At 48.9% G+C, this 26,882-nt stretch overlaps 1 protein-coding gene across 9 annotated transcripts in view; it reads left to right on the forward strand.

Moving 5' to 3' along the window:
• Positions 1 to 26,882, forward strand: part of ARHGEF11 (Rho guanine nucleotide exchange factor 11) — an 86,992-nt gene that overhangs the window by 23,262 nt on the left and 36,848 nt on the right. For 7 of the 9 annotated variants that reach the window (XM_048828047.2, XM_048828043.2, XM_048828040.2 and 4 more), the window contains 6 exons: positions 17,096 to 17,128; positions 18,360 to 18,374; positions 18,745 to 18,836; positions 22,541 to 22,639; positions 26,226 to 26,275; positions 26,382 to 26,439. In XM_048828047.2, the coding sequence (XP_048684004.1) occupies positions 17,096 to 17,128; positions 18,360 to 18,374; positions 18,745 to 18,836; positions 22,541 to 22,639; positions 26,226 to 26,275; positions 26,382 to 26,439 (347 nt within the window). The remainder of the gene's footprint in view (positions 1 to 17,095; positions 17,129 to 18,359; positions 18,375 to 18,744; positions 18,837 to 22,540; positions 22,640 to 26,225; positions 26,276 to 26,381; positions 26,440 to 26,882) is intronic. The other 2 variants (XM_048828042.2, XM_048828045.2) reach the window with 2 other exon arrangements.

The raw sequence follows: 26,882 nt of genomic DNA on the forward strand, positions 1-26,882 counted from the left end.
GGTAAACTGCATCCACAGCAGGGGTTGAACGATCATGTCTAAAAAAAAATCACAGCCCTAACCAAAATAGTTATCCTGGCATAAAATCTGTGTGTTGACCAGGTCTTCGTCACAGTGGTGCAAAAGGCTATTTGGACACCTTGATTTGGTTTAAAACAGGCTTATTTTGATTGACTTTGTCAGTTAGGAGCCGGTTTAAGCTAATCACAAATTGGCTAATCTTAAAATGGAGTAAGCAAGGCCACACAAAGGTTTGCCCGGTTTAAAAACCTCACCTTTCGGTTAAGCTGGTGCAACTTTCTCATTTAGATGTGGCTTTTGTGTTTTGTGTTTTGTGTGGCTTCTGCTGAGCACGGTTTGTCCTTGGCTGTGCCCTGTTTTCAGCCGCACCCATTGCGACACCTGTTGTTAGCAAGAGATAACTATCCTAGAGCAGAAGAGAGTTAAAATCTGCTTCCCTCCCACCTTGTTCCCCAATGTCACAGCCTAAGACATTGCATCAGGGCCACTGTAACAAGAGCAACCCGTCCCGCCCTACCCCAGTTACAACAGCATCATCTGATTGGCCAGGAGTCACCTGGGCCAGGCCTGTGGAATAATCTCGCCTTGCTCAGCTTCTCTATAGTAGTGTTGGCTCTGTAATCATGTCACGCCTGTGCCTGACTGTCAGCAGCTGTTCATCCAGGCTGCTGATCTCTATTGGTAGAGACTTTCCTGACAAGAGGGGAGCCCCACCCCATGGGCGCACTTGTGTGTATGTGGGGGGGGACGATGCCAGATCTTTAGGGCTGGTGTGTTTGCCTTTGAGGGTGGGGAATCTGACACAGTTGAGACACGTGACTCTCAAGTATCTAGGCTGTGTCTGTAGGAAGCAGCAATTATTTTCTTCTTTAGGGGCGTGTGTGTCTGAGGGTATCCAATGGGGCAGGCAATAAACCCTTGCGCTTTACAGTGAAACATCGCATGCATCCCCCAGAGGGAGACCCATTCTCTTCCACCCTGGGGTAACGAGGGAAAGCATCCGCCAACAGCCGAGCTGAGACTGTATTATTGGTGAGATGGGCTATGCAGTACAGGTGCGAGATACCAGTGAGATACCCGTCCCAGGACGTTCACCTTCTGACGCTGGAGTGCAACAGAAAACCAGTGAATGAGCCCTTGGAAGGGAGAGGAGCGAGGCAGCATGGGGAGATGGGTCAGGCCGCTTGGAGTTGATGCAGCCTTGTGGCTGAAGCTTTGGCCTCGCATTTGGGAGTCCTGGCTTCTATTCCCAGTCCAGCCACAGGCTCCCTGTGTAACTTTGAACATGTCACTTCCCCTATCTGTGCCACAGATCCCCACTGTGCATGTGGGGATAATACTGTTCCCTTTGTCTTGTCTAATTTAGATTGTAAGCTTTTTGGGGGCAAAGCCTGTCTCTTGCTGTACATAAGTACAGCACCTGGCATGATGGGGCCACGACCCTGGCTGCGGCCTCTAGCTGCTACTACGATACAAATACTAATAAGCCGACGTCCCTCAAAGCCAGGCCATGCAGAGGTCCAACAGCGCTGCCTTGCGCCTTTGAAAGTCCCACCCACGGGGTGCTTAGCATTGGCCTAACTCTGCTCCCTTTGGCGAAACTCCTGTTGAGTTAACGAGAGCAGCGCAAGGCCAGCGCTGGATGCTTTTGGAGCTCTTTACTCCTTGTGTTTGACATGGCCTTTGTTCCGTGGCAGTCATAATGGGCTGCGTGCTAAGAGGTAGGACAGGAGTCGGAATGGTAACAAAGGGGCTGCAGCGTTACTCCTTTTAGGCAGCCTAACTCCCGTCTTTCCCAATTTTTACTGACACTTGAACAGGCAGCTCTCTGGTTCAGCCATTTGCAAATCATTCAGGGACGCATCAGCTTCTAGGAGAGGTGTCGGCCCCCCTGCAACTTACTGTAGTACTGAACCCAAGTACAGCCTGGGGGGATGCATCTTGTTTCCTCCGTGGACCAGTCAGTACATGTTTCCTGGCTGCTCCCTGAGAATGAGCTCTAAGGGATGGATCTTTGAGAGCTCTGCTCCCATCTGCACCAGACTAAGTGGTCAGAGTGCGGCACACTTGAAAATCTGACTGTGCCTTTTTTTTTTAAAAGGCCTGTGTCCATGAGTTACAATAAGCCAGACCCTCAACTCCTGGTGACCATGCAGGATCGGCCCCAGACTCTGGGCCTGAGAAATAGGATGGAAAAGTCTGCGTAAGTTTGCTTTTTTTAAAACCAAGTCGAGTGTATGACATGAACTATATTAACAATCCCACCTTGACTTTAATGGGATTCTGCCTGCTTCTCTGCTAGCTCAATTTGTAGCTGCTGCTGTAGGTCAGTGGTGACCCCTGTGCTCTTTACATTGGCTGCCTAAAAAAATATTATACATTGCACTTGCACTGGGGCTTTTTATCCCAGGATCTCAAAGCGCTTCACAAAGGTGGGTCAGTATCATTATCACTGAGAATAGAAGCCCCCGGCTGCCAGCTCCCTGTTACCCCTGCCTTTCCCAGTGCTGGGGGTAGAACCCAGGGGCTTTTCGGATTCTGTTTAGATTCTTATATTGTGGTATCTGAGCGACTGCTTATCTGCTGCATCTGGCAGGCTCATAGTTCTGCCCTTAAGGTGGCAGAATAGTTTTAAAGGTCCAGGCCGCACTAAAGACATCCTCCTTGAGCCTCGTTCTAACAGGTGCCTACGCTTTGGGTACCAAGCTGCTGTCTCTTAAAATTCTGCCATTGTACCTCTGGCTAGCAAGGGAGGGTAAGACCGTAGAGGGAGGAATTGCTTCTCTTCTCCAGCCTGGAGCAGTGTTATGGCCAGCTGTGGTAATGCTGCCTGCAGTTAAAGTCACCTGATACTCTTCATACATCCCTGATTTCAGTTGCTTTTTAACTTTGCCATTCAGGCTGCAATTTTCCTTGGGGGGTGTCAGCTTTTCTGAAAAGGTGAAGCAAAAATCTTCCAGCTTTTTCCGAGAAGGAGGTTGGCCAAAACAATATATTACTCCCTCTATTAAATTCTGACAGCCGTTTCGCTGAAAGGCTCTAGTCCCTCTGAGCTTTGTAACGGGGACCTGAATTTTGGCAGGAGGGTCACCCTGGTATCAGGAGTGTGCCTTTTACCTGTGCACCCTTAATTTGGCCCTCTTGTGTGTATACCTCCTGATACAGTCTTTAGTCACGTGAGCCCACATACTTCTACTTCCACAGGGTTCCTGCCTCTTTCCTGGCATGAGATGAATGGTGCTCACATCAGAGATGTGTAGTGAGGAGCTGAGAGGTGAAGTGAGTTGCCCATCGTCTAGACTAGAGCCAGCGCTGGGAACAGAACCCAGGTGTCTTAGAAGAACATTATAATTTATTTGCATCGTGGTAACACCTTGTTAAGCATAAAGTAATAGGGATAGTTTGGGGGCCAGGACCCCCCTGGTGCCAAGCGTTGTACAAACACAGAAAAAAAAATCCAGTCCCCACCCAAGGAGCTTGCAATAGACGTGTGTGATTGGCATTTACACCGGGGTGCCATGCACAGCCAGAGGAGCGTAACAGTGCTGCTGTGTGACTGAGGATCCCTGCCTACGGGTCATTTGCTTTTTGGATCAAGTGACATCTCTGCTGCTGCATTCCCACCCCCCCATCTCTTCTCTGCAAAGCATGCACCTTTTGCAGCGTGGCCATGAGGCCTGAGAGAAGGCCCTGGGATTTCCCTCCTGCCCCCGGCATTGTCAGAATGGCGCAGAGTCGTCCAGAGTGCCTCACAGGATCAAATTGCTCTGAACGAGTTGGGCAGCTTGGCACAGCCGACACCTCGACCATCAGCACCCTCCTCTCAGTGGACACCTCTCGCCTCCTTCCCTCTGACTCCATACGCCTCAGGGCCCGGGGCGGGGCGGGCTCTCTTCACTGCTAGAATGGCCAGTGCTGGGAGGGGAGGGGAGGGAGGGGAGGCTGCTAGCCAGCTGCGTGCGCTAGGCAGCGGATGGAAGTTTCAATTAGGAGTACTCACTGCGCTCTGACTTGGCCACCGGGGGTGCGGGAGGAGGGCATAGAGAGGGGCAGGGGAATGCTGATCCAATGGAACGGGGATGGAATTACCCTCCCTGCGTCGAACTCGCCTATAATTATGGTTTCAAGGAGCCATGTCGTCTTGGAAATCTGCTTCAGCAGCAGAGTTTATGCTTCAATGGACTATGACTTTCCATCCCTCAGGATGGGGTAGGGGTAAGGAGGGGGTGGAATTGCTTTGAAAAACCCCTATTGTTTGGAGCTTATTGCTAATGTACCTGCTGGATTCTACGTGTACTCCTAGTGCTAGGAGTGAGGGGGATTGGGGAGTTTCTTGATTAGCTATGGGTTTTTTTTTTTTTTTTTTGTGACTGACAATGCACAAAGGCACAAAGAGGTGAGAACTGGCTGTTCCTGTGGTTTTGTATTTAGCTTGTGGCGTCTTCCTAAGCCAGCGTTGTGGCTCTTCTCTCCCCCCTCCCCCCTGCCTTGATAATATGCCCAATTTGGCTTCCCTCTGAACTTAATGTTTTCTTTTTTTCTTCTTTTAATTTGGAATAAAACCCAAACTTTCCCTGTTACTTTATGCTTAATAAGGACATTCAGCCCCAGGGCATCCTGGGACTGCTGCCCCAATGTTAATTGATCCTCACGATCGCCGTGGGAAAGGGGGATGTCTTACTATCCTCTTCCTAGTATACAAGGGGTGGAAAATGCAGGGGGATGGGACTGAGGCTCAGAGGAAAAGCGTCTTGCCCAAATAGCTCGTCTGTCAGAGCCCACTTAGGAACGAGGACACATCTATGCTACAGCAACAAAGGAGTGTTTCCATTGATGGAGCATGTCTTCAGTACACTTCGACCAAGTCCTGCTTGTGTGCCTTTGTAGTTCTCCTGCCATATCAGTCCATGCTTGGCACGGTTCTGTTGGAGATCCCACTGTAGGTGTCACGCTGTCTTCCAGTGCTCTGGGGCTTGCACTAGTTTTCTCACCTCCAGCAAGCCCTGCCACTCCAACCAGAGCCAGAGTTTCTCAGCTCTGCCCGGATTATGATACTTTTGGTTCTGCTGTTTGTCTCCCAGGTCTGCCAGTTGCTGTTCGACTTGCTCTGTGATGCTTGGGGCTCTGGTACGCAAGTGTGACCTTGCTGTGATGCATCCATATAGAGAGTGTGAATATAATGTAACTAATATATGCTTCATGCAAAAGGTCTCTTGTAAGGTATCATTACAAAGCTTATAATTTACTGAGTGTGGTCATCCTATTTGTATAAATGCATCACTCTTGTATCTGAAACTAGAAAAATAAAATAAAACACGCCAGTCTAAGTCCAGTACAGTAATAAAAACTGAATACAGATAAGGGTGCTGGAGTCCTAAGCTGGCAGGGCAGGAAAGCAAGAGCAGAAGTAGTCTGGGCACATCAGGTGGCAGCTCCCAGGCGGTTTCTGTGATCCAACCCATCACAGTGGCGTAGTCGGCAGGATCTGTGCACAGCTGATTGCTTTGAGATACTGGTAGTGATTTGTAAGTGAGTCTTAAGTGTGGTGGCTGGAGAATAGACAAAGTGGTTACTGATTTGTTATTTTCTGTTTGCTTATTTTGGGTAAGGGAAGTAGGGACAGAAAAGGAAGCGAAATAAGTTAGAGGGAAGATCAGAAGAAGCTAAAACTGCACAGGTTGCAAATTGCCCACAAAGGCTGAACACTGGGCACTGGGAAAGTCTCTGTTAACTAAGAAGCCCCTGAGCTGAGTGCATCTCAGTGTCAGTGAACTGCAGATGGATATGGCCCAACCTCTGTGTCTGTGCTGAAGCTGACTGGAGTGTCTTAACTTAGCAAGACAGGAGTGGAGGGGTGCCTGTTCTGGCAGGAGGGGGTTCTCTGTGGTATCCCAGCTCGAGTGATGGCCTAACGGGAAGACAAATGGAAATTGATGTGCAGTTTGCCCGGGAAAAGGCTGCTCTGGAAAACGAGAAGGCTGCTCACCAGCAAACCCTGGACTTAAAAGACAAAGCAAATCGAGACCCAGAAGCATGAATGGGCTGTAATGGAGTGGAAGAGGTGCACAGAGACATGTGTCCTGGAGCTGGAAGTTGGGGTCCTGGCGACTGCTGCAGTGGGAACAAACCCCAAGGACTCTGTAGCTGGAAGCAAGCCCAACTTGAGTGAAGTGGGGGGGGGGGGGGGCGGCGGGGGGGATTTTGCTGGCCAGTGAAGGGTCTGTCATTGCTGGTAGCTGTGAGCCCGCAGCTGGATCAGGGTCTCTTTCCCTTTTGGGGGACACAGGAGTGTCTTCCCCAGAGGGGAGCCCAAAGAGGAATTTTAGGTATACTGCCTCCGTCATGGTCAGTGTCCAAGTCCCTGGCAGTAAGTTCAGGAGGAGGGTGTGACACACTCTATAGAGAGAGTGTGAATATAATGTAACTAAAATATGCTTCATGCGTAAGGTCTCTTGTAAGGTATCATTATAAAGCTTATAATCTACTGAGTGTGGTTATCCTATTTGTAGAAATGTATCACTCTTGTATCTGAAACGAGAAATATGAAATCTAACTCAGAGGGCCTACTGTAGTTATGCAAAGTGTGGGCCATTAATGGTGGTTTGGAATCTTGATGGCTCCCAATAACCAGGACAATTGACTGTGGATGGCTCTGTTTGCAGGCAGGCCTTCCTGTGAGTCAGGCTCTGAGGAATGAAGGCTTGGAGTCTCACAGGACATGTGATCATGTCACCTGAACTGGAATCCATCTTTAACCTGGTGCTTTTCCACTGAGATGGAAGGGTGAGAACCCAGAGGGACAAAGGATTCCTGCCTTATGCAAAAGATATATAAGTGGGTGGAACAGAACAAGGGGGGCAGCCATCATGGGGAATCCCCTAGCTACCATCTGAGCTGGAACAAGGGCTGTACCGGGGAAAGGATTGTGCCCAGACTAGGAAGGTGTCCAGCTCCAGTCTGTGAAAGAAACTTATTGAAACATCTTTAAGGGTGAGATTTTATCTGTATTCAGTTTTTATTACTGTACTAGACTTAGATTGGCGTGTTTTATTTTATTTTGCTTGGTAATTCACTTTGTTCTGTCTGTTACTACTTGGAACCACTTACATCCTACTTTCTGTATTTAATAAAATCACTTTTTACTTATTCATTAACCCAGAGTATGTATTAATATTTGGGCGGGGGAATGCGGGGGCAAACAGCTGTGCATATCTCTCTATCAGTGTTATAGAGGGCGAACAATTTATGAGTTTACCCTCTATAAGCTTTATACAGGGTAAAACAGATTTATTTAGGGTTTGGACCCCATTGGGAGTTGGGCATCTGAGTGTTAACGACAGGCACACTTCTGTAAGCTGCTTTCAGTTAAGCCTACGGCTGTTAGGGGACATGGTTCGGACTTGGGTCTGGGTTTGCAGCAGGCTAGCAGGTCTGGCTCAAAACAGGCAGGGTGCTGGAGTCCTATGCTGGCAGGGCAGGAAAGCAGGAGCAGACGTAGTCTTGCCACATCAGGTGGCAGCCCCAGGGGGTTTCTGTGATCCAACCCCTCACACTTGCGTAATCCCGTTAGGTGTGATTGGTGACAGGAGGTGGTGGTGGTGGCAACAACTGATGGCAACGTGGTTTTATTACGGGGCCTATTTTGTGAACCTCCCTCCGTATCAAGTGGCGCTTGAAGGTGGAATAGTTTGTTGCGGGGAGAGATTCATAACTACTCATGTGAATTTAGATTCAGCCCTCTTTGTTGGACCATTTAGGAATGCAAGAATTGCCAGACTGGATGGGACCCATGGTCCATGTTGCCAGGATATTATCTCTGACAGTGGCCAGTACCTGCTGCTTTGGAGGAAGGTGGACAGTCATGTAATAACCTCCCCAAAATGACAGGTTTCAGAGGAACAGCCGTGTTAGTCTGTATTCGCAAAAAGAAAAGGAGTACTTGTGGCACCTTAGAGACTAACCAATTTATTTGAGCATGAGCTTTCGTGAGCTGTAGCTCACGAAAGCTCATGCTCAAATAAATTGGTTAGTCTCTAAGGTGCCACAAGTACTCCTTTTCTTTCTCCCCAAAATGTCTTTCAAAGCTCCATCAAATTAGGCCTCGGCTATGCACGGTTTTTGTACCAGTGTAACTGTGCTGTTTGGCGGTGTGACTTTTTTTTGTATTGGAAGACTTACACTAGTACAATTCTTAGTATGAATACAGTTCTGTTGGTATAAAGATGCCTCATACTGGCATAATTTGTTCTCTTTCCCACATAGGAATAAGCTGTACTGGTATAAGGATCTTTGTACCAGTATAACTGCATCCCCATAAAGAGGGTCATATTGCTGTAGTTAAACCCGTACAACCTTTTTTGTGTGTAGACAAGGTCTCAGTAGTTGACCGATTCCCTGAAGCAGAAAAACTTTATCTTGCTGCATAAATATGTATCCTGTCCTTTGGGGCAGATCCAGGGTATGTCTGTTCTCCTGCCTCTACAGTGCTGCTGTATTTCCGTAGCATAGACACTTCCTGTGTTGACAGAAAGGGTTCTTCCATCAGCGTTTCCGTCTCCAAGAGGTGGTAACAAGGTTGACGGAAGAATCCTTCCGTTGATCTAGCACCAGGAGTAAGGGCGACCTAACTATTGTGCGCAGGGGTGTGAAATTTTTTAGCTAGGTTGATCTAAGTTTTAACTGTAGACTAGGCCCAGTGCCCATTGAAATCACTGAAAAGGCTCCGATTGACTTACTAGTTTTTGGATCGGGTCCTGTGTGTTCCTTTTCTGCATGCATTTGAGTGCTCAAGCATGGATGCTCTCACAAGTTGAACTTTTAGCTCTGGTTTTTGCTGAAAATGAATTTTGAACCTTATATTAGATTTTTTTTAAAATGTGAGGGTTGCCTTGGTGGTTGGTTGCATAAATCATCCGGTCGACCAATAGGCACAATACCCTATGACTTGGGTAACTAATCAGCATCATGGGGATTTTAAATACTCTCAGCAAACTCAAAGCTGGATAGGCTTGGCAAGCCGGTCAATTGACCGGTCCAATAATCTCAGATGACGGGTCAATTGACACCTATTATTTGACCAACGTCAAATATTCCAGCAAGAATGTCCTGATGTAGGCGGCAGCTTACGTTTTTGATTGCATCATGGTGCCATCTGTCATCAGGCCTTCTTAAATATCTTGATCACGCTGCGACAGGTTAATGCCGCCTGATGGGGAAAAAAGGTGAACTAATTGAACATTGAACAGTGGCTGGAATCTTCAATAAGAAACGTGTGTATATATATAAAAATCTCTTTATTTGTATACCTGGCCATCAACCCACATGGCGGTTTACAAAGCACATTAAACAACTTAAGGACAAGGTCCCTTCCTCAAAGAGCTTACAGTCTAACCGACTAACGGAAGGGAGTGGGGAGGGGAAGGAGGGTTCACAGTCATTAAACCTCCTCCCCCAACACAATGAGAAGAGATGCACAACCCTTAAGCTGCTTGGAGATCTGGCGTGCTGCCTGCCTCACATAAGTGCATTTAAAAATGACTTTGCTTTTATAGGTGCTATGTGTTTGTATCATTTTGCTTTTCTTTTGTAACATGGATAACGTTCACCGTTAAGTGCTGACTGAACATTGCTAAATAGGTAAGAATAATAATTATCCTTTTTTTTTTTTTTGAACTTCATTTCAAATTTTTGCATTTTTCTGAGTTGAAATAACTCATTTCAACAGCTTTTTTTTTTTTTTTTTCATTAGATGTAAGTAGCTATCTAAGGGTCATTCTGCTGGAGACCATAAAAACTTACTCCTTTTTTAAAACCTGTTGTTACTGTTCTAATAGTGCTTTAAAATATGTGACCATTTTTGACATTATTTGGCCAGTCAGTTGACCAGTTATTTTTGGATAGGTCAAATGCCCAACCCTTGACCTGCAGTCTCAGAGATGTTTCAGGAAGTAACTAATCAGTTTCCAGTAACCAATAAACTGGATAATATTGCCACCTCTTGGACAGCCAAAAATGAAATGGATCAAATTATTTGCCATGAATTATTTGATTGTCTTTATTCTCAGTCAGTGTTTGGACAGTCTACGGAGTAGAACTGGAGGAGGCGGGTGCAGCAGTAAAATGGTAAATTCGAACTTCAATGTCCTAGAAGTCGGGAGGCCTTTGCTTAGATCTGGATCTGTGTTTCATTGGGTCTGTTAAATCCATGTGGACAAATGCGTCCGAGGCATCTCTGGGCTGTTCAGGATACTGCAGCGGCCTGGGCCAATGAAAGAGTCTCGCTAGTTGGCTTACACAGTTTCATGGGTCTTATGCAGCTTTTCATGCATAGCTTTCAGTGTGCTTTACAAAGGAGGTCAGTATCATTATCCCCACTTTACAGATGGAGAAACTGAGGCACGGCGGTGAAACAGCTTGCCCAAGGCCCATGGCAGGACAGTGGCAGACAATACCATTGACATTCTTTGTTCAGGAGGGGGCCAGGCCTGAAGGGAGGGTCCCATGGGGAGCTGGCGACGAGATGCCCAAGGTTGGAGGGAGAAGCGCGGGGGGAGCTAGTATTGGGGGGTAGGAGCTACTCCAGATGAATTGGAGGAAGGAGCTTCAGAAGTGACACTTACATGAGTCTCTCTGTAACTGTGCCTGGCTCTCCCCTTGTTCTCTCTTAAAATCGAACTTGGGCATTTAAATAGAAATGAAAACCACGTATAGCTTTGCACCTTTATTCCACCTGCCCTTGCACATGGTGGCCCAGGAGCTGCTTGACTTAGCTAACTTTTCTTGGAAAATGCAAGTGTCTCTTCTGCTTCCTATGGCTGCTCCAGTCACTTAGCTTCTTCCCTGTTTCCATTCACTCCCTAGCCTCAACCACCTCTCCAGATAGCCTGAGAGAGCGCGCGGTCTGATGCTGGATGCATAGAGGAGGGGGAAGTTGGCCCACCTGGACCTACGCAGATCTTGCTGTTCTCAGATGCAAGTGATAGCACGTTTGGCAAAGAGGGAGAGGCTTCTGGCAAAGGCGTGGGTATCGCTGGGGTTGCTTTTGGCTTGCAGGAGAGCCCCAAGTGGGTTTTCAGGGTTAAGCTACAAGCTGAACAATTCATAAGAAATAAGGAAGTGAAAAGCTGACCCAGAACTCTCACTAGCAGCTAGAGCAGGGGGCTGAGTTGGGTCCTGGTTCTGTTTCCAACTTCACTGCTGACACTACAAATTACTTAGCAGTTTGTTCCCATTGAATTTCATCTGCCATCCTGTTGCTTGTTTGCCCAGTTTGGTTCAATCCCTCTGAAGTTCCTAGCAATCGTCTCCTCTGGTCTTGACTGACCTAAATAATTTTGGATCATTTAGCAAATTTTGCCATTTTTTTTCCTCCCCCCACCACCACTCCCAGTTCACCAAATTCTGTAAAACAACACCAGGATTAATTGAGTTAAATCAACGGTGATTTAAAACACCAATTTTAATCATGATTTAAATCAACAAATAGGAAACCTTGGTTTAAATAATTGATTTCAATCAGGTTTTGTCTTTGCACTTTAGTTATTGTCTTAAAGAAAAGACGATTCTCATTGGTTGGTAACCATTAAAACATTGATTGGCAACTAAATAAAGACTCTACACTAAACCCGGTGGTACTTTTTGCTAACCGGGAGTTTATGCTCTTTCTAGTCACGCTTACTTAAGCAAGTATGTAGCTTAACTTACATTTATTCAGATTCTTATATGTACGTTTTTTCTTACATTGGAAAATGGTGAATGACGCATTTCTGATTTTACTAGATTAATTTTTTGCTTGTGATTTGTGTCAAGCTCTGTTTGGTTTAAATTGATTTAAAGTGCACAAAAATAGCATTTTAAATTTTTTGTGTTAAATAAAACTACCTTAAATGTGCTGGATATACGAGGGAAAAAAGGTTTATCAAAACATGTTTTGCATTTAAAACTAATTGATTTATTAGACTGCTTATCTGTCTATGTAGCTAAACTATCTGCAAGTTAATGAATTGAACTGATTGTTTTTGGTCACCTTGTCCTTCAAGATTTTAGAGCTCATAGATCTCATCCTCTCACAACTAGTTTTTATTCATAGATTGGAAGAGGAAAACAAGCTTTCCTGTCTTTTCTACTCCCAACTGGTTTCTTAACTTTGAATGAACTAGTCATTCAGGGTGGATTGATTTAAATCACCAAGTGGAAAGCCTTGGTTTAAATAATTGATTTTAATCAACTTCTCCATTTTGTACTTCAGTTATTTTCTAAAGAATGGTGCATTCTCACTGGTTGATATAACCATTAAAACATGTTGATTTACGAAGAAATAGAGCTTTTACACTAGATTTGATATAACGTTTTTGCTCCCTAAGGGGGCATATTATAACTAGGCATTTATTAAAGCAATTATATGGCTTAAATGGTTTAGGTTCTTATTAATTTAATTGTATATTTTTAGTATCTTAGAAAATGGCAAATGATCTATTGCTTATTCACTAGATAATTAATGTTTTGTTCATGGTTTGTGTCAAGCCTGCTGGTAACCTGAATTTACTTATATATACACAGAGCAGCATATAACATTTATTTTTATTATAGCAAACAAGCCCTTGGTACAGTACTTGATGCATTGTGCCATAAAGCTTGACCTCAAAAGTTCGATGTTACCCCCCCCGCCCCCGCCTTAATTCTTTCTTTATATAGAAAAGCAGCCTTTAACTTAAAGTTTTGGATAGAGACTCAGGGATCCAGCATATTTATATTTTTACTTAAATGTTTTAAGAGATTCTGAAAAGTTAAGGCCTTAACATATTTGTTATTACATTCAGATTTTATTTTAAACGGGTTTATTTTTAAAAAGAAAAAACTTCTTATCATTTAAATAACGTCAAAAATTCAATTACAATTTTTTAAAAATTTGTTTTTTAAAAAAATCCATTTTTATCCACCTGTAGGCATTGAACTGAACTAGTTGAATAAACTGAAATGAAGAAAAGCCAGAAGTAGCTCCTAGGAGCCCTGACTCTATTCTGGTACCCTCTCGACTGGACGTGGAGCCATTCTCATCAGCTGGTGGTTTCATTGGGTGAATCTCACTCCAGTGTCTGCATCACGCTGGGCACTAACTGGGCTCCCTGGCTGGCAGAGAGACCCAGCACAGAGTGCGCCATGAGGGCTGGGACGCTTTCTCCAGAGCAGGGTGCTGTGGCTTTGTCTACGCTAAATGCGTTGCGATGGTTTAACTGAAGCAAGCTGAACTGATTCTTCTTTTAAGCCAGGGTTAAACTGACTTGAGTTCATCTGCAGTCGGGGTTTGCACCAGTTTAGCCAGATCAAACAGCTTTATTACAGTAGAGCCTGTCAAGCCCAGATGTGCATTGCATGCGCTTCGCCCCTGCACCGATGAATTTACAGTCTCAACCGATGAGACAGACAAAGGGTGGGAGAGGAAACTGAGAGAGGAAGTGACTTACCCAAGGTCACGCAGCAGGTCAGTGGCAGACCTGGGACTAGAACTCAGGTCTAGGTCAGTGGTTAGGGCCTCTTGTTTAGTAACTTCTCTAGCCTAGACCAGGCCTTTGCGTGTACTGCTGTTTGCGCTGTCCATGCGTTATAGATGCACAGAAGACATTGCTTGGGAGCTGTCGGACGAGCACCGCTGACCAGCCCAGGCCCCCCCCGCCCCCTTCAGTGTTTCTCTTTACTTGTGCTTTGATCAGTGGGCCCTTCACCTTGACAGTCCTGGGAGTGTGCCATCCACTCATGCAGGAATGTTGCCAGGTGGCTTTGCTTTCTTATCACGGCTGTGACTCCTCCGAGACGATGCCAGGTGTAACTTCATATTTGGGAGGTACAAGCATGTTCAGTTGAGATTTACCCCAGCATTACATGCCGTGGGAACAGGCGCCATGGAAATATCGTAGATTGGTCTCCGTCCCTTCATCTGTAAGCAGAGGATGCTTCTTCCCACCTACTCCAGAGCAGTAGGTCACATTCTCCTCCTCTTCCCGGTATGAACCTCTCTGTAGTTCTCCTCCCCTTTTTCCCCAATGGAACGTTTTACTGCCCTACAACTGCTGCCGAAGCAGAAATAGTTTTTCCCGTGCATACTTGGTGCCTTCTGCATGCAGTTAGCACACTCTGCGGACGGCAGCCGGATTCCATCTGCTGCTGATCATGAGCAAAAGTTTAAAGGTTGGGCCTTTGTGTTTTGTCTGGGCCAAAAAAAAATGTTCAAGACCGTGCCAAATTGGAAATGGAGTTTAACAGTCGTGTCGACTTGAGGCGCGGTGTGAGCAGCCCTGCAGGGGGATGGATCCTGGGGATTTGCTCCACCAATCTGGCAAAAAACTTGGCAGTGGCTTCTTGTTTTCGTGTGTCTGTGCACACGTCCCAAAGAGCATTATAATGCTAGTCCTTGCTTTGGCCTTGCAGAGTACAGAGCCCAGGAGCCAAATCTCTGTGTGCATGTATTAAAATATACATACGGTGTGCCTGGCTCTTAGTTACGCTTTGGTCCCTGTAGGCTGCCCTAGCAATGTACAGGGGCTTTCAAGTGGGCAGAACTGGCTCCCTGAGAGTCCCGCACATGCTGGCCCCTTGCACAGCCCGTGTGGAGCCGGCATGCGAGCTCTGCTCCGGACCTGTGCCCAGTCCCGGGGGGGGCCGATCGGGGAAGTGGCCAGACCGCGCTGCACTGTTGCTCTTCTCAGCTTCCCAGCGACGGTAGTAGAAGCAAAGAGCAAGTTCGCGTGGCCCTGCGGCTGCTTTTCACAACACGAGCCCGGCAGACCCCTGCATGGTTCTGGCCTCCAGGGAGAGCAAAGGTGGCTTGCAGGCATCTTCACACCCCGCCCTGACCTCTCTGCCACTCACTGCCCACGCACAAGAATTGAGCGGCTGAGCATCAGGCCTCGTTGGATTTACCTAGGCTGTGTGTTTTCTAGGGAGGAGCTGAGAACTCTGCAGCAGCGTCCAGACCTACCGAGTTTCATTAGTTCTTCCCCAGCCCTTCCCCCTTTTCTGGCTTTCATTTTTAAGTGTGGACTTAGCCTGGCGAGAAAGGAAGGAATTTGCTGCCTGCCTCAGTGAGATGGTTGCAGTCTGACTCATGCGTGTTTGGTGGTGGTGGTGGTGTTGCTTATTCGATAAAGGTATGCGTGCGGGAGAACGGGCTTGATCCTGCCTCATGGAGGGTGTGTGTGTGGGTGGGTGTGTGCCCGTTAGCGTGCCGTGCAACGCACGGAGGCGGTGCGCATTTTCAGAAGGGCGCCCAAAGGATTTAGGAGCTTAGGGAGGAGAGTCTCAAAAGCATCTAAAACGGTTAGTGGGATGCGGGGAAAACCCAGGGCGTGTCCTGATGGGAGCGCTGCAGCCGTTCTGTTACCCCTGCTAAGCAGCAGGTGGGCAGCTTGATTGGCAGGGTTAGGCCCTTCCGTATGCAGGGTTTTAGACTGTAAGCTCTTTGGGGATCTCTGATGCTTATTGGATGTCCCTACAGCACCTAGCACCGTGCCACCTGCAGGCGCCCTTCAGGTGCCGACCTGGTAGACACGCCATGACTGCCTCTCTCAGACGCAGCTCTCCCATCCGCTGTCTTTCTGGTCCAGAGCAGACTGACGTCGGTGGGATCCTCTCGGTGGGCTTTGGATCAGGCCCCAAGGGAGCAGGCACGCAGATGGCTCCACGGCACTCGGAGAGATCCACTTAGTGCTGTGGCTTGCGTCTCTGCTCTTGCTCGCACTCGCGGGCAGCGCCCCTCCCTGCCAGCGGTGCAGGGGCTTGGCAGCAGGATCAAGGCCTGAGGCTGCGTGGATAAGTGCTTGGGGAAGCCACCAAAGTTCAGACTGGACCTGTAGTTTGCCCCCTACCCCCGCTGTGCAAGTGGGCACTTGTGGAACCTGTCACCGGCCCCACCTCGTCCCCCTGCTCATGTGTGCTCATGGGACCCATGGTGTCCTCTCCTGCACCATCACCCCCGCTCCCCCCCCATCGCACCCCATTGCAAGGGTGTGCTCCCGATGCAGTGTCCCGTTCCAGGGTCACACGTGTTCTGTTACAGTCCAGTCGCGTATCGTACCCAAAGGTGAAGATGTTTTGTCCCAGTGAGTACAGCTTGCATTTCCTTCTCCTCCTCCTCTGTGCACAAAGCAGTCGAAGGAATCTGGTCCAAACTTTCTGATTATGTTCACTCTGAGCCAGACCCCGAGGCTGGAAAACTCCAGCCCGAAAGCGGGGTCGTAACGGAGACCACTCAGCGCCCTTTGCTGGAGCTGTCGCTGCCTGAGTCCGCCATAACAGTCTTGCTCCTTTTTAAATTGTCCTACCCTGGAGCGGACTAGATGGGTTGGGCAAGGGGTGGGAGAAGGGAAGGGGCGTCGCTCTTGGGGCTTGGGAGGGAAGGATCAGCTGCTGAGAAGGTGATCAGTATGCAGATGCGTGGGGAAGGGAGTCAGAGGGAATTTGGCCCCGATCCTGCAAAGACAGAAGCACCTACTTCGCTTTCTACAAGTGACTCTAATGCATAAAATTTAAGCACTTGCCTGAGTCTTTGCAGTACCAGGGCCTGTGTGAGGCTCTGAAGGTAGCTGTACCCCTCTGGCTGTTGAATGCCCTGCGGGAAACGATTTTGGTGGGACTTGGTCCCTAGTGGACACCTTTTGGCATCCCCCTTGGCACTGTCAGCTTGAATGCAGAGGTCAAGAGCTGAATTGGCTACAGAGGGGGAGCTCCCTTCCGCTCCTCGAAGGAGTCCTGTTGGGTCACTGAGGGTATGTCTGCAGCCCCTCCCAGCCCAGGTTGGCAGACTCTGGCTGGTGGGTAAAAAGCACTTTGAAGCAGCAGCTCTGGCTCTGAAGCCTAAGGCTAGCCGCGCATCTGCCTCTTCCTGTCTGTCTGTCCCCTCTCCTGAGTGCTGAGTATGTTTACAGCTGCGTCATCCATTACACCTCTGTCTCTTTTCTCTATTTGTCTCCTCTTCCCTCCCCCCCCCACGCACTCCCAATGCTGTCCTCTGGACCATGCGCCATCTTTACCACCGTCCTTGTCTTTGGTGTCAATTTCTGTCTTCCCTCCTGGGCAACAGGCCAGCCAGTAAAAAGCACTCTCACCTGCCCAGGTAAGATGGGGCTGGGGGCGGGCTGACAGAATCGCATACTTGGCGATGCACTCGCTTTGTCGAAGCCCCTGCGTGCAAAGTGAAGGTGGAGATGGTGTCACTCAGCTCTCATGTAAATGTCCTCGTGGCCTTTCTTCTGCCATTTTATATTGTCCACAAAAAAAAACCCAACGACCCCCCAACCTGGCTGGCTCAAGGGGGCCAGGGAAGATAAAACGGGGTTTTTCACCTCTTGTGTCCTGGTACTAATGTGGCATCAGATCAGGAGAACTGGCTGGCCCCGGGGATATTGGGGAATGGAATATGGGGCCTTCCCCCATAGGATCCTGTAGGGTGCTGTCTCCACTATGCCACCAGGCTCTAGAAGATCGGGAAATCAGATATGGGGCCTTTCCCCTATAGGGCCCTGGTTCCAATACCAGATTTGGGGGAACTGGCTGTCTTGGGAGGTGCGAGGTGGCAAGAATGGGATATGCGGCCTTTCCCTTATAGGATCCTGACTCCAGTCTGGCCCCACGCTGGGGGCAGTAGGTACTAAGGTCTTGCCTTCGCTGCAGTTAATTCAGGTGTTGCGCCAATCTCAAATCCTGTCCACACGCACAACCCCCTCACTCGAGTACCATGGTGCTATTAACTCAAATTGGCTGCGGGGGGAGGGGGCAGGCCACAGCTCGAGATAGCGCTGCTCCCTGCAGCCTGCGTGTTTTCCCGTGTGGCTGCTCTCCCTCAAGCCTGGCTAGCTAGAGAGGCATCTGCGCAAGGGTAGGTAACTGGAGTGAACTCCACCCTTCGCCGTGAGTCATGGCTGCAGGTCGCCCCCGTGTGCTGGCTGCCTAGCGGCTTGCGTGAAGAATTTGTTGGGACTCAGTCCAGCTCCTGCTGGGTCGGTATGTCCGCAGCATGCCGACCCACCACAGCATTAGGCAGAGAGAGCTGGCCAGGACCGAATGGGCCGTGGATTCGGAGCTCCCTTCTCACCCCACGGTCAGCCGGTCCCGCCTGGGTAGGAGAGGCCTGGGAAGCTTGCAAAGCCAGTGCTATTGTTGTACCTCTTCCATGCGCAGAAAGCAGCTTTGGCCTGCAGGGCTCTCAATCCAGCTCCCCCATCACAGAACTGCCTGGAATAGCAAGAGCACCCCAAAAAAAAAAAATTAAAAAAAAAAAGAGAAAGTAACTGTCCATTGTCTCTCTCATTCGTTCCTCGCTGCTTCATGTTCTCTTCTTCCATCAGCCCCATTGCAGCCTGGTAAGCTCTGACGCTGACCTCCTGTGCTGTGCGTGTGGTTTGCATGAGCGCATCTCTCTGTTGTTCGTCATGTTCTGTGGAAACCAAACCATCCCCTCTCCCTGCCCGTCCCTCCGGGGTTAGCAGACCCGCGGGTTACACGGTGTAGCGCCCTCCCTGGGACTCTGGCTCTCTCTGCTGGAGGCCGCTTTTGGCAGTGGGGAGAAGCATTCTTCAGCTCCTGTCCTGGCCCTGCGGGAAACGGCGATCGCTTGCCCTGAGAGCTGCTCTGACTACTGCTGGGGCTTGCTATGTCCTTAGAGGAAGGCGTCTTGTAAGTGGAAGGATAAGTCTTGTTCCTCCATGACTGTGTCTGTCTCATTCCCTTCAGGTTAAGCAGCCTGTCTTCACTGGGCGATTCGGCTCCAGGACGCAGGTCTCCCGGGCACCGCCGCCAGCCATCTGACTGCACTGAAACTCCAGGTAGCTTTTCCTTCTTTCCTCCCCACTCTGAGTTGCTATGACAGCGGGCTCGGGGCTGTACCATCTGGCTGTCTTGGCTACGTCTCTGGCCCCCCCCATTGCCTCCCAACACCTCCCAGTTGTGATGGTCTTGATCCCCCCCGGGAGGTGGGCAGGGCTTGTCCGCCCTCTGGGCGCACAAGGAGCTCTGAGGCCCACAGACGGGAAGTCACTTGCCCAAGGCTGCAGGAGCAGAGAACAGAACCCAGGTCACCCACGTCCCAGGCGAGCACCCTGACCACGGGACCGTCAGGCACACAGGTAAAGCTGGCTGGAAGATCATGATGCAGATGGCCGGAGGCTTTGGCATGCGTGTCTCTGTGCAGCGTGAAGCCCCTGTTATCAGACTCAGAGATTATAAGTCCAGAAGGAACATCTAGTCGGGCCTCTTGCAGCACCTAGGCTAGACAGTTTCACCTGGTGATTCCTGGACTGGACCCGTAACGGCTGATTGAGCCAGAGGGCATCATTTTCTAGAAAGAGACATTGGATCCTGAGTAAGCTTTGGAGTTGGGGCAGGGCAGGCTGGGAATGACATTGTGGGGTAGGGGTGTCCTCATGAGCCATCAGCTGTTCTGGTCTTTGTGGGTTTGAATGGCTCACCTGCCCTTTACCGCTATGGGGGGGAGACATGGGGGATAAAATGATCTTTTCCAGGCCTGTGATAATTACTCCTCCCATCTAGGCCTTCATATGGGGCTACTTACACCTTTCGTCTAGGGTAGAATTGGGAAATGAGAGTTGGGACCCCAGGAATCTATTAATATCTCTGCCACTGATTGCCTGCCAAGTTGCTGCCCTCCCTGTGCCTCTGTTTCCCAATCTGTAAAATGGGGATAATGACACTCCCCTCCCTTGTGAAGCACTTTGAGATCTGTGGATGGAAAGTGCGAGGTTAGAGCTAGCGGGATGATGACGATGGTTCTGTTTACGATTCCAGTTGCCCAACCAGTGAAAACAGAAGAGTGGCCTTGTGGCTAGGTGTGGACATGGAAAGCGTGTTGCAGCGCCCTCCCTGCTTTGAAATGTGCCACCCCAGTTCCCACTGGAGGGGCAGTTCCCCTCCTGCACTGTGAGTTGCAGTCTAGCCCTCACTCCTGCTGCATCAGGTTGGTCCCTGTACCCTAAAAAGGGGAGAGGAAAATCCTTAGAACAGAGCCATGCGTACGAGAGCAGCGGTGACATGGGGCCAGGCCCTTGCCCTGAAATGCTTCTGCAGTGCTGGAGCAAAGCTTGCAGGCCGTGATCCTCGATTAGCCCCCGGGCCACAGTGCTTGGGGTATAACTGCAGAGCATGCACCGAGTGCAAGAATCGGCCAATGCAAAAGCGCGAGGTGATGCAGGGCTTTCTGGTGCCAACGCCAGGTGCTGATCTTGGAGAGGGAATGGCTGTCTGCCTAGAGCAGTGGTTCTCAACCAGCAGTACGCATACCCCTGGGGGTACGCAGAGGTCTTCCAGGGGTACATCAACTCATCTAGATATTTCCCTAGTTTTACAAGGGGCTACATAAAAAGCCCTAGCGAAGTCAGTACCAACTAAAATTTCATACAGACAATGACTTGTTTAGACAGCTCTATGTGCTGTGCGCTGAAAGGTAAGCACAATATTTATATTCCAATTGATTTATCTTATAATTAGATGGTAAAAATGAGAAAGTCCGCAATTTGTCAGTACTAGTGAGCTGTGACACTTCTGGTTTTTTATGTCTGTTTTTTTAAGCAAGTCATTTTAAAGTGATGTGAAACTTGGGGGTACTCAGGACAAATCAGACTCTTGAAAAGGGGGACAGTCGTCTGGAAAGGTTGAGAGCCGCTGGCCTAGAGGAAGGATCACTTGGTGGCTAAGGCACTGGGCTGGGATGTGGGACTTTTCAATCGGCATTCTCTTTCTGTGCGACTCCAGGCGAGTCACTCAAGCGGCCTCAGTTTCCCTGATCTATAAAATGGCTCTGATGCGTTCCTCTCTAATGGGGTATTTGGAGGCTAAAAGCTCGGGAGGCGTTTGGATCCAATGGCAGTTTGGGGGAGGGGATATAATAATCTACCATTGATGAGTGAGGCCTCAAAAGGTTAATTGAAGGGAACAAAAAGGAGTGTGGTAAAGGGGGTAGAATTTGGGAACAGCGGGTTGTTTAATACAGGAACCAAAAGAAAGTGTAGCCAGATGAACTGACCATTCTGTTTGTGGGAAACCTGTTGTCTGAGTCTGTTACCCTAAGGTCCCTGTACACCATGCTGGCAGTATAAAGGACCTCAAAACGAGTGCAGATGAGTTACACCCACTTTACGTTTCCTTTACGCTGCCAGAGCACTGTAAAAGTGAGAATGAGAATAGGGGCCCAGACAGTCTCACGGCTGTGGCCGTGGGGAGATGATGAATATGGCAGACAGAAATTCCTGTTTGTGGGCTCAGTTGCAACAGTATTTATCTGCCCTATGAGATTAGGTAAATAGGTCCAGTCCTGCTTCCATATTGAACCCCATGGGTGTGGGATGGAGCCCACAGAACCGCAGAAAGTGAGTTTATTCACATGCCTCACGTTGGTGTGTTTCCCACTTCGAGACTGCATGTTTGTAAGTTACTTCCTTCTTCTCCAAAGACCACTGTGAGTACAGATGATAGGAACTGATTTGATTTGCACACACGCCCACACCCGCCCATGCGCACACACATGAGCCCCTGACTTTGTGGCATCTCTGTCACTTGTGCAAAACTGGGTCCAATTTCTTACTCCCTCCCCACACCTTTGTGTCATTAGTTGCATTTGTGCAAAATCAGGCCTGATGTTTCCCCTGCCCCGACCTCATGTTGTCACTTATACCTGTGCAAAGTGAGTGTCTAACACGGTCACTGGTGTAATGTGAGTGGAGAATCCAGAGTCTTTTGTACACTCGCATGGCACAGGTGGAAACACGGTGGAAAGGAGACTCAGGCCCTGTTCATATTTCTGAACCGGACCTCAGACACTCAAGAATGATGTCAGCATTACATGCACTGCAATGAACAACAGAAGCTGCATCACTTGGTGATCACTAACAACATCTGCATTCCTAACAGCGACAATGAGCATAATTGCATCTCTGGCTTTCAGGGTGGTGGAAAGGAACCATAGAAGCTAGAGATAGAAAAGATCCATTAGGTCCTGCCTAGGCTATCTATCCAGGTGTCGTATATAGCAGCAGCCAGCATGGTATCTAGGGACTGAAAGGCAGCTGGTACCAGGGTATGGGATTTGAATAAACATCCCCGGGGACACTGCATCCTTAAAAGGGAATGGAGCCACTGAAATCTAGAACCCAGGAGTCCTGGTGCATAGAGCTTTGCTTTATTACCCATCCTACTCCCCTCTCCTGGGCTCTCTGTGTGGTAGGAACATCTCTGCTTGTGATCTCCAGCATCGTGTTCAAAAATCTGTTCTCAAGCCCCGCCCAAATTATGAGTTTGACATTAAAAGTCATGGGATTTTGTTAACAAATAATTAATTTCAGGGGAGTGGGGTTTTGTTTGTTTGCATTCTGTTTTCTGGGCCTTAGTCTTCCCCTGGCCTCGGGGAATGAACAGTAGCCATGGGCCGTCTGGAATTGGAGCCACAACTAGCCTAGAGCCTGGATTTAAACTCCGGCCTCTCATGCCTCATTTGTTTTTTCCCCCCGCCCCGCTGAAGGTTTGGTCCAACGCTGTGTCATCATCCAGCAGGATCAGCATGGCTTTGGCTTCACTGTCAGCGGGGACCGGATCGTCCTGGTGCAGTCTGTCCGGCCAGGTGAGCAGCTACCCTGTGCCCCCATCTTGGGGGCCGCGGATATTTGTGTATGAATGGGACTCCCCTAGTTCACTTGGCCCCCAGCTCCTCTCTAGCCCCAGGGAACAGGGGGATCCTTCTTTGCAAAGCCTGTTGGATCAAGAGAGAGAGCAGTTCTGGAGGATGAAGAGGAATTAAGCTGTGTGAGAGCATGGTTGGGATGGTGGTAGGGGGATTGGGGTATGTATGTGTCTAGATGGGAGTCTTGATTCTGACCAGCTTGGGCACCCAGAGGTGGGAATTAACCCAAAAGCGGCTCCCGAGAGCAACAGCCAAGTTCCCATGTTGTGCCGTCTCTGCTCTCCGGGCAGCGGCAGGTTACATAATCGCAGCTGGTTGCTGACTATGGGCGCAGGGAATTCCCCTTCTAGCCCTCAGCAAACACACATTCAGCAACTTTCGCTCTGCGCTTTGTGGTGCAGAGGTGCTTTAGCTTTTTGCTGTCTGATGGTTTTGAGGGGAGGTAGGGCTAGAAGCAACGATTTCAATAGACAGCGAGCTGCTCTTATTACAAACTGATGCCTCCCCCTCCCCCCCACTAAAAAAAAGACTAACACTCAGACCAGGAAAAATTCAGATAGATAAAGGAGGAAAAGTCCTACAGATTTAAAGGGACACAGATAAAAATCAAACCCCTTATCCTGCAATGGGATCTGCATGGAGAGACCCGCTGCATCGACTCCAGTGACTTCAACAGGACTTTTAATGGGCATAGATTCCATTTGCATGAATCCTATGACAAGTCCCAAATATTTTAATAAAGAACAGCCAGTGTGCCTGATTCCCCACTGCCCTGTTACTTCTTCAGTCACTTACACTAGTGCAAAGTGAGTCGGGTTCTCTAGTGCCCTGTCCTGGGCAGTCACGCCCGCTTTGTGCTGGGGTAAAGGACCATCCTGGGTGCAGTGCTGCAGAGAGACATGCCCCTCCGTTCTGACTTGCGTTGCCTTTTATGAGAGATCATTAAAGCTGAAAGAATCTTTAATTTACTTTCCTTCTTTGCCTTTTTTTTATTTGCTAGTCTCGTCGTTTGGAATTGAACCTCATGGAAACATTTCCTCTTCGCTTTAGCAACAGAGAATTTTTCAGTGTATTTAAACTTTTAACAGTTGCATTAAAGAAGGGGGGATTGGCAGGGGAAGAGCTTAAATAATAAAGCTACTTTTACCGATGCTTAGGCCCCAATCCTGCAATTGGATTTGTGTGGACAGATCCCCTTGCCTAGAATCATAGAATCATAGAATATAAGGGTTGGAAGGGACCCCAGAAGGTCATCTAGTCCAACCCCCTGCTCGAAGCAGGACCAATTCCCAGTTAAATCATCCCAGCCAGGGCTTTGTCAAGCCTGACCTTAAAAACCTCTAAGGAAGGAGATTCTACCACCTCCCTAGGTAACGCATTCCAGTGTTTCACCACCCTCTTAGTGAAAAAGTTTTTCCTAATATCCAATCTAAACCTCCCCCACTGCAGCTTGAGACCATTACTCCTCGTTCTGTCATCTGCTACCATTGAGAACAGTCTAGAGCCATCCTCTTTGGAACCCCCTTTCAGGTAGTTGAAAGCAGCTATCAAATCCCCCCTCATTCTTCTCTTCTGCAGGCTAAACAATCCCAGCTCCCTCAGCCTCTCCTCATAACTCATGTGTTCCAGACCCCTAATCATTTTTGTTGCCCTTCGCTGGACTCTCTCCAATTTATCCACATCCTTCTTGTAGTGTGGGGCCCAAAACTGGACACAGTACTCCAGATGAGGCCTCACCAATGTCGAATAGAGGGGAACGATCACGTCCCTCGATCTGCTCGCTATGCCCCTACTTATACATCCCAAAATGCCATTGGCCTTCTTGGCAACAAGGGCACACTGCTGACTCATATCCAGCTTCTCGTCCACTGTCACCCCTAGGTCCTTTTCCGCAGAACTGCTGCCTAGCCATTCGGTCCCTAGTCTGTAGCTGTGCATTGGGTTCTTCCGTCCTAAGTGCAGGACCCTGCACTTATCCTTATTGAACCTCATCAGATTTCTTTTGGCCCAATCCTCCAATTTGTCTAGGTCCTTCTGTATCCTATCCCTCCCCTCCAGCGTATCTACCACTCCTCCCAGTTTAGTATCATCCGCAAATTTGCTGAGAGTGCAATTCACACCATCCTCCAGATCATTTATGAAGATATTGAACAAAACCGGCCCCAGGACTGACCCTTGGGGCACTCCACTTGATACCGGCTGCCAACTAGACATGGAGCCATTGATCACTACCCGTTGAGCCCGACAATCTAGCCAGCTTTCTACCCACCTTATAGTGCATTCTTCCAGCCCATACTTCCTTAACTTGCTGACAAGAATACTGTGGGAGACCGTGTCAAAAGCTTTGCTAAAGTCAAGAAACAATACATCCACTGCTTTCCCTTCATCCACAGAACCAGTAATCTCATCATAAAAGGCGATTAGATTAGTCAGGCATGACCTTCCCTTGGTGAATCCATGCTGGCTGTTCCTGATCACTTTCCTCTCATGCAAGTGCTTCAGGATTGATTCTTTGAGGACCTGCTCCATGATTTTTCCAGGGACTGAGGTGAGGCTGACTGGCCTGTAGTTCCCAGGATCCTCCTTCTTCCCTTTTTTAAAGATTGGCACTACATTAGCCTTTTTCCAGTCATCCGGGACTTCCCCCGTTCGCCACGAGTTTTCAAAGATAATGGCCAATGGCTCTGCAATCACAGCCGCCTGTGCACTCTCGGATGCAACTCGTCCGGCCCCATGGACTTGTGCACGTCCAGCTTTTCTAAATAGTCCCTAACCACCTCTATCTCCACAGAGGGCTGGCCATCTCTTCCCCATTTTGCGATGCCCAGCGCAGCAGTCTGGGAGCTGACCTTGTTAGTGAAAACAGAGGCAAAAAAAGCATTGAGTACATTAGCTTTTTCCACATCCTCTGTCACTAGGTTGCCTCCCTCATTCAGTAAGGGGCCCACACTTTCCTTGGCTTTCTTCTTGTTGCCAGCATACCTGAAGAAACCCTTCTTGTTACTCTTGACATCTCTGGCTAGCTGCAGCTCTAGGTGCGATTTGGCCCTCCTGATATCATTCCTACATGCCCGAGCAATATTTTTATACTCTTCCCTGGTCATATGTCCAACCTTCCACTTCTTGTAAGCCTCTTTTTTATGTTTAAGATCCGCTAGGATTTCACCATTAAGCCAAGCTGGTCGCCTGCCATATTTACTATTCTTTCGACTCATCGGGATAGAAGCCCTAAAGGAGAACAAACACATGGCAGATGGTAGTCACGTTGCTTAATGCACTACTGGAAGACACTTGGATATTAGTGATGAGGTCGATATAAGAACCTACATGGAATAGAATAAAACAGAGCTCCACACAGGAGGAGGGAAAACCTAGATTTTGGACCCTAACGTCTACTTATGCTGTTGCAGGGAATGTGTTGAATCCCCTGGCGCCTTGTGGTGCGAGCACTGTGGATGTTTTCATGTTGCTGGGGCTGCACATTGTTATTTACTGTAACTCCCTTCCTCTGCCTGTTGCATTACAGGAGGAGCGGCCATGAAGGCCGGGGTGCAAGAGGGTGACCGGATCGTCAAGGTGAGCAGCAAACCCCAAGCCGAGGCTTCCCGGGGGTGTTCCCTAGTGCTTCGCTCTGGGCCAGCGCTGGGGCTGCGGGTCTGAGGCTGTCTGTCTCCTCTTGCAGGTGAACGGCACAATGGTGACAAACAGCTCCCATCTCGAGGTGGTGAAGCTCATCAAATGTGAGTAGGTAGAAGGGGTGAATGGGGCCTTTTCCCGCTAGGTCGCTGGTTATAGGCCAGCCCCGGTCTCTAGTGGCGGAGAGTTTTGGGATGGCGTATTGTGGAAAGGGTTAGGGGGCCCTGAGGCTAAGAGCAGAGCGGAGAGGGCAGAGACCAAATGAGCAGGCACACTGAGCTCTCTTCTCCCCCGGAGAGGCAGGGGATTCTCCAGGATGGGGCTGAGGGCTCTGGTGTGGGGAAGCTTGCTGTCACCGCTCTGCCTGCTCCATGCACAAACTGGGGCGTCTGGTCTCCCAGGTCGAAAACGCCAACAATCCCATGTTTAAAAAGTGCTTGATGTAAAATGTGCTGATTGGCGAGCCTCGCTGACCAACGGCGTTGGGAAGGGGAGTCATTTGCAAGCTGGAGCAGTCAATAGAGCGGTGGGCGCAGCCAGATCTCTG

The sequence above is a fragment of the Caretta caretta genome, chromosome 24 (assembly GCF_965140235.1).
Source record: "Caretta caretta isolate rCarCar2 chromosome 24, rCarCar1.hap1, whole genome shotgun sequence".
Taxonomy (NCBI): Eukaryota; Metazoa; Chordata; order Testudines; family Cheloniidae; genus Caretta; species Caretta caretta.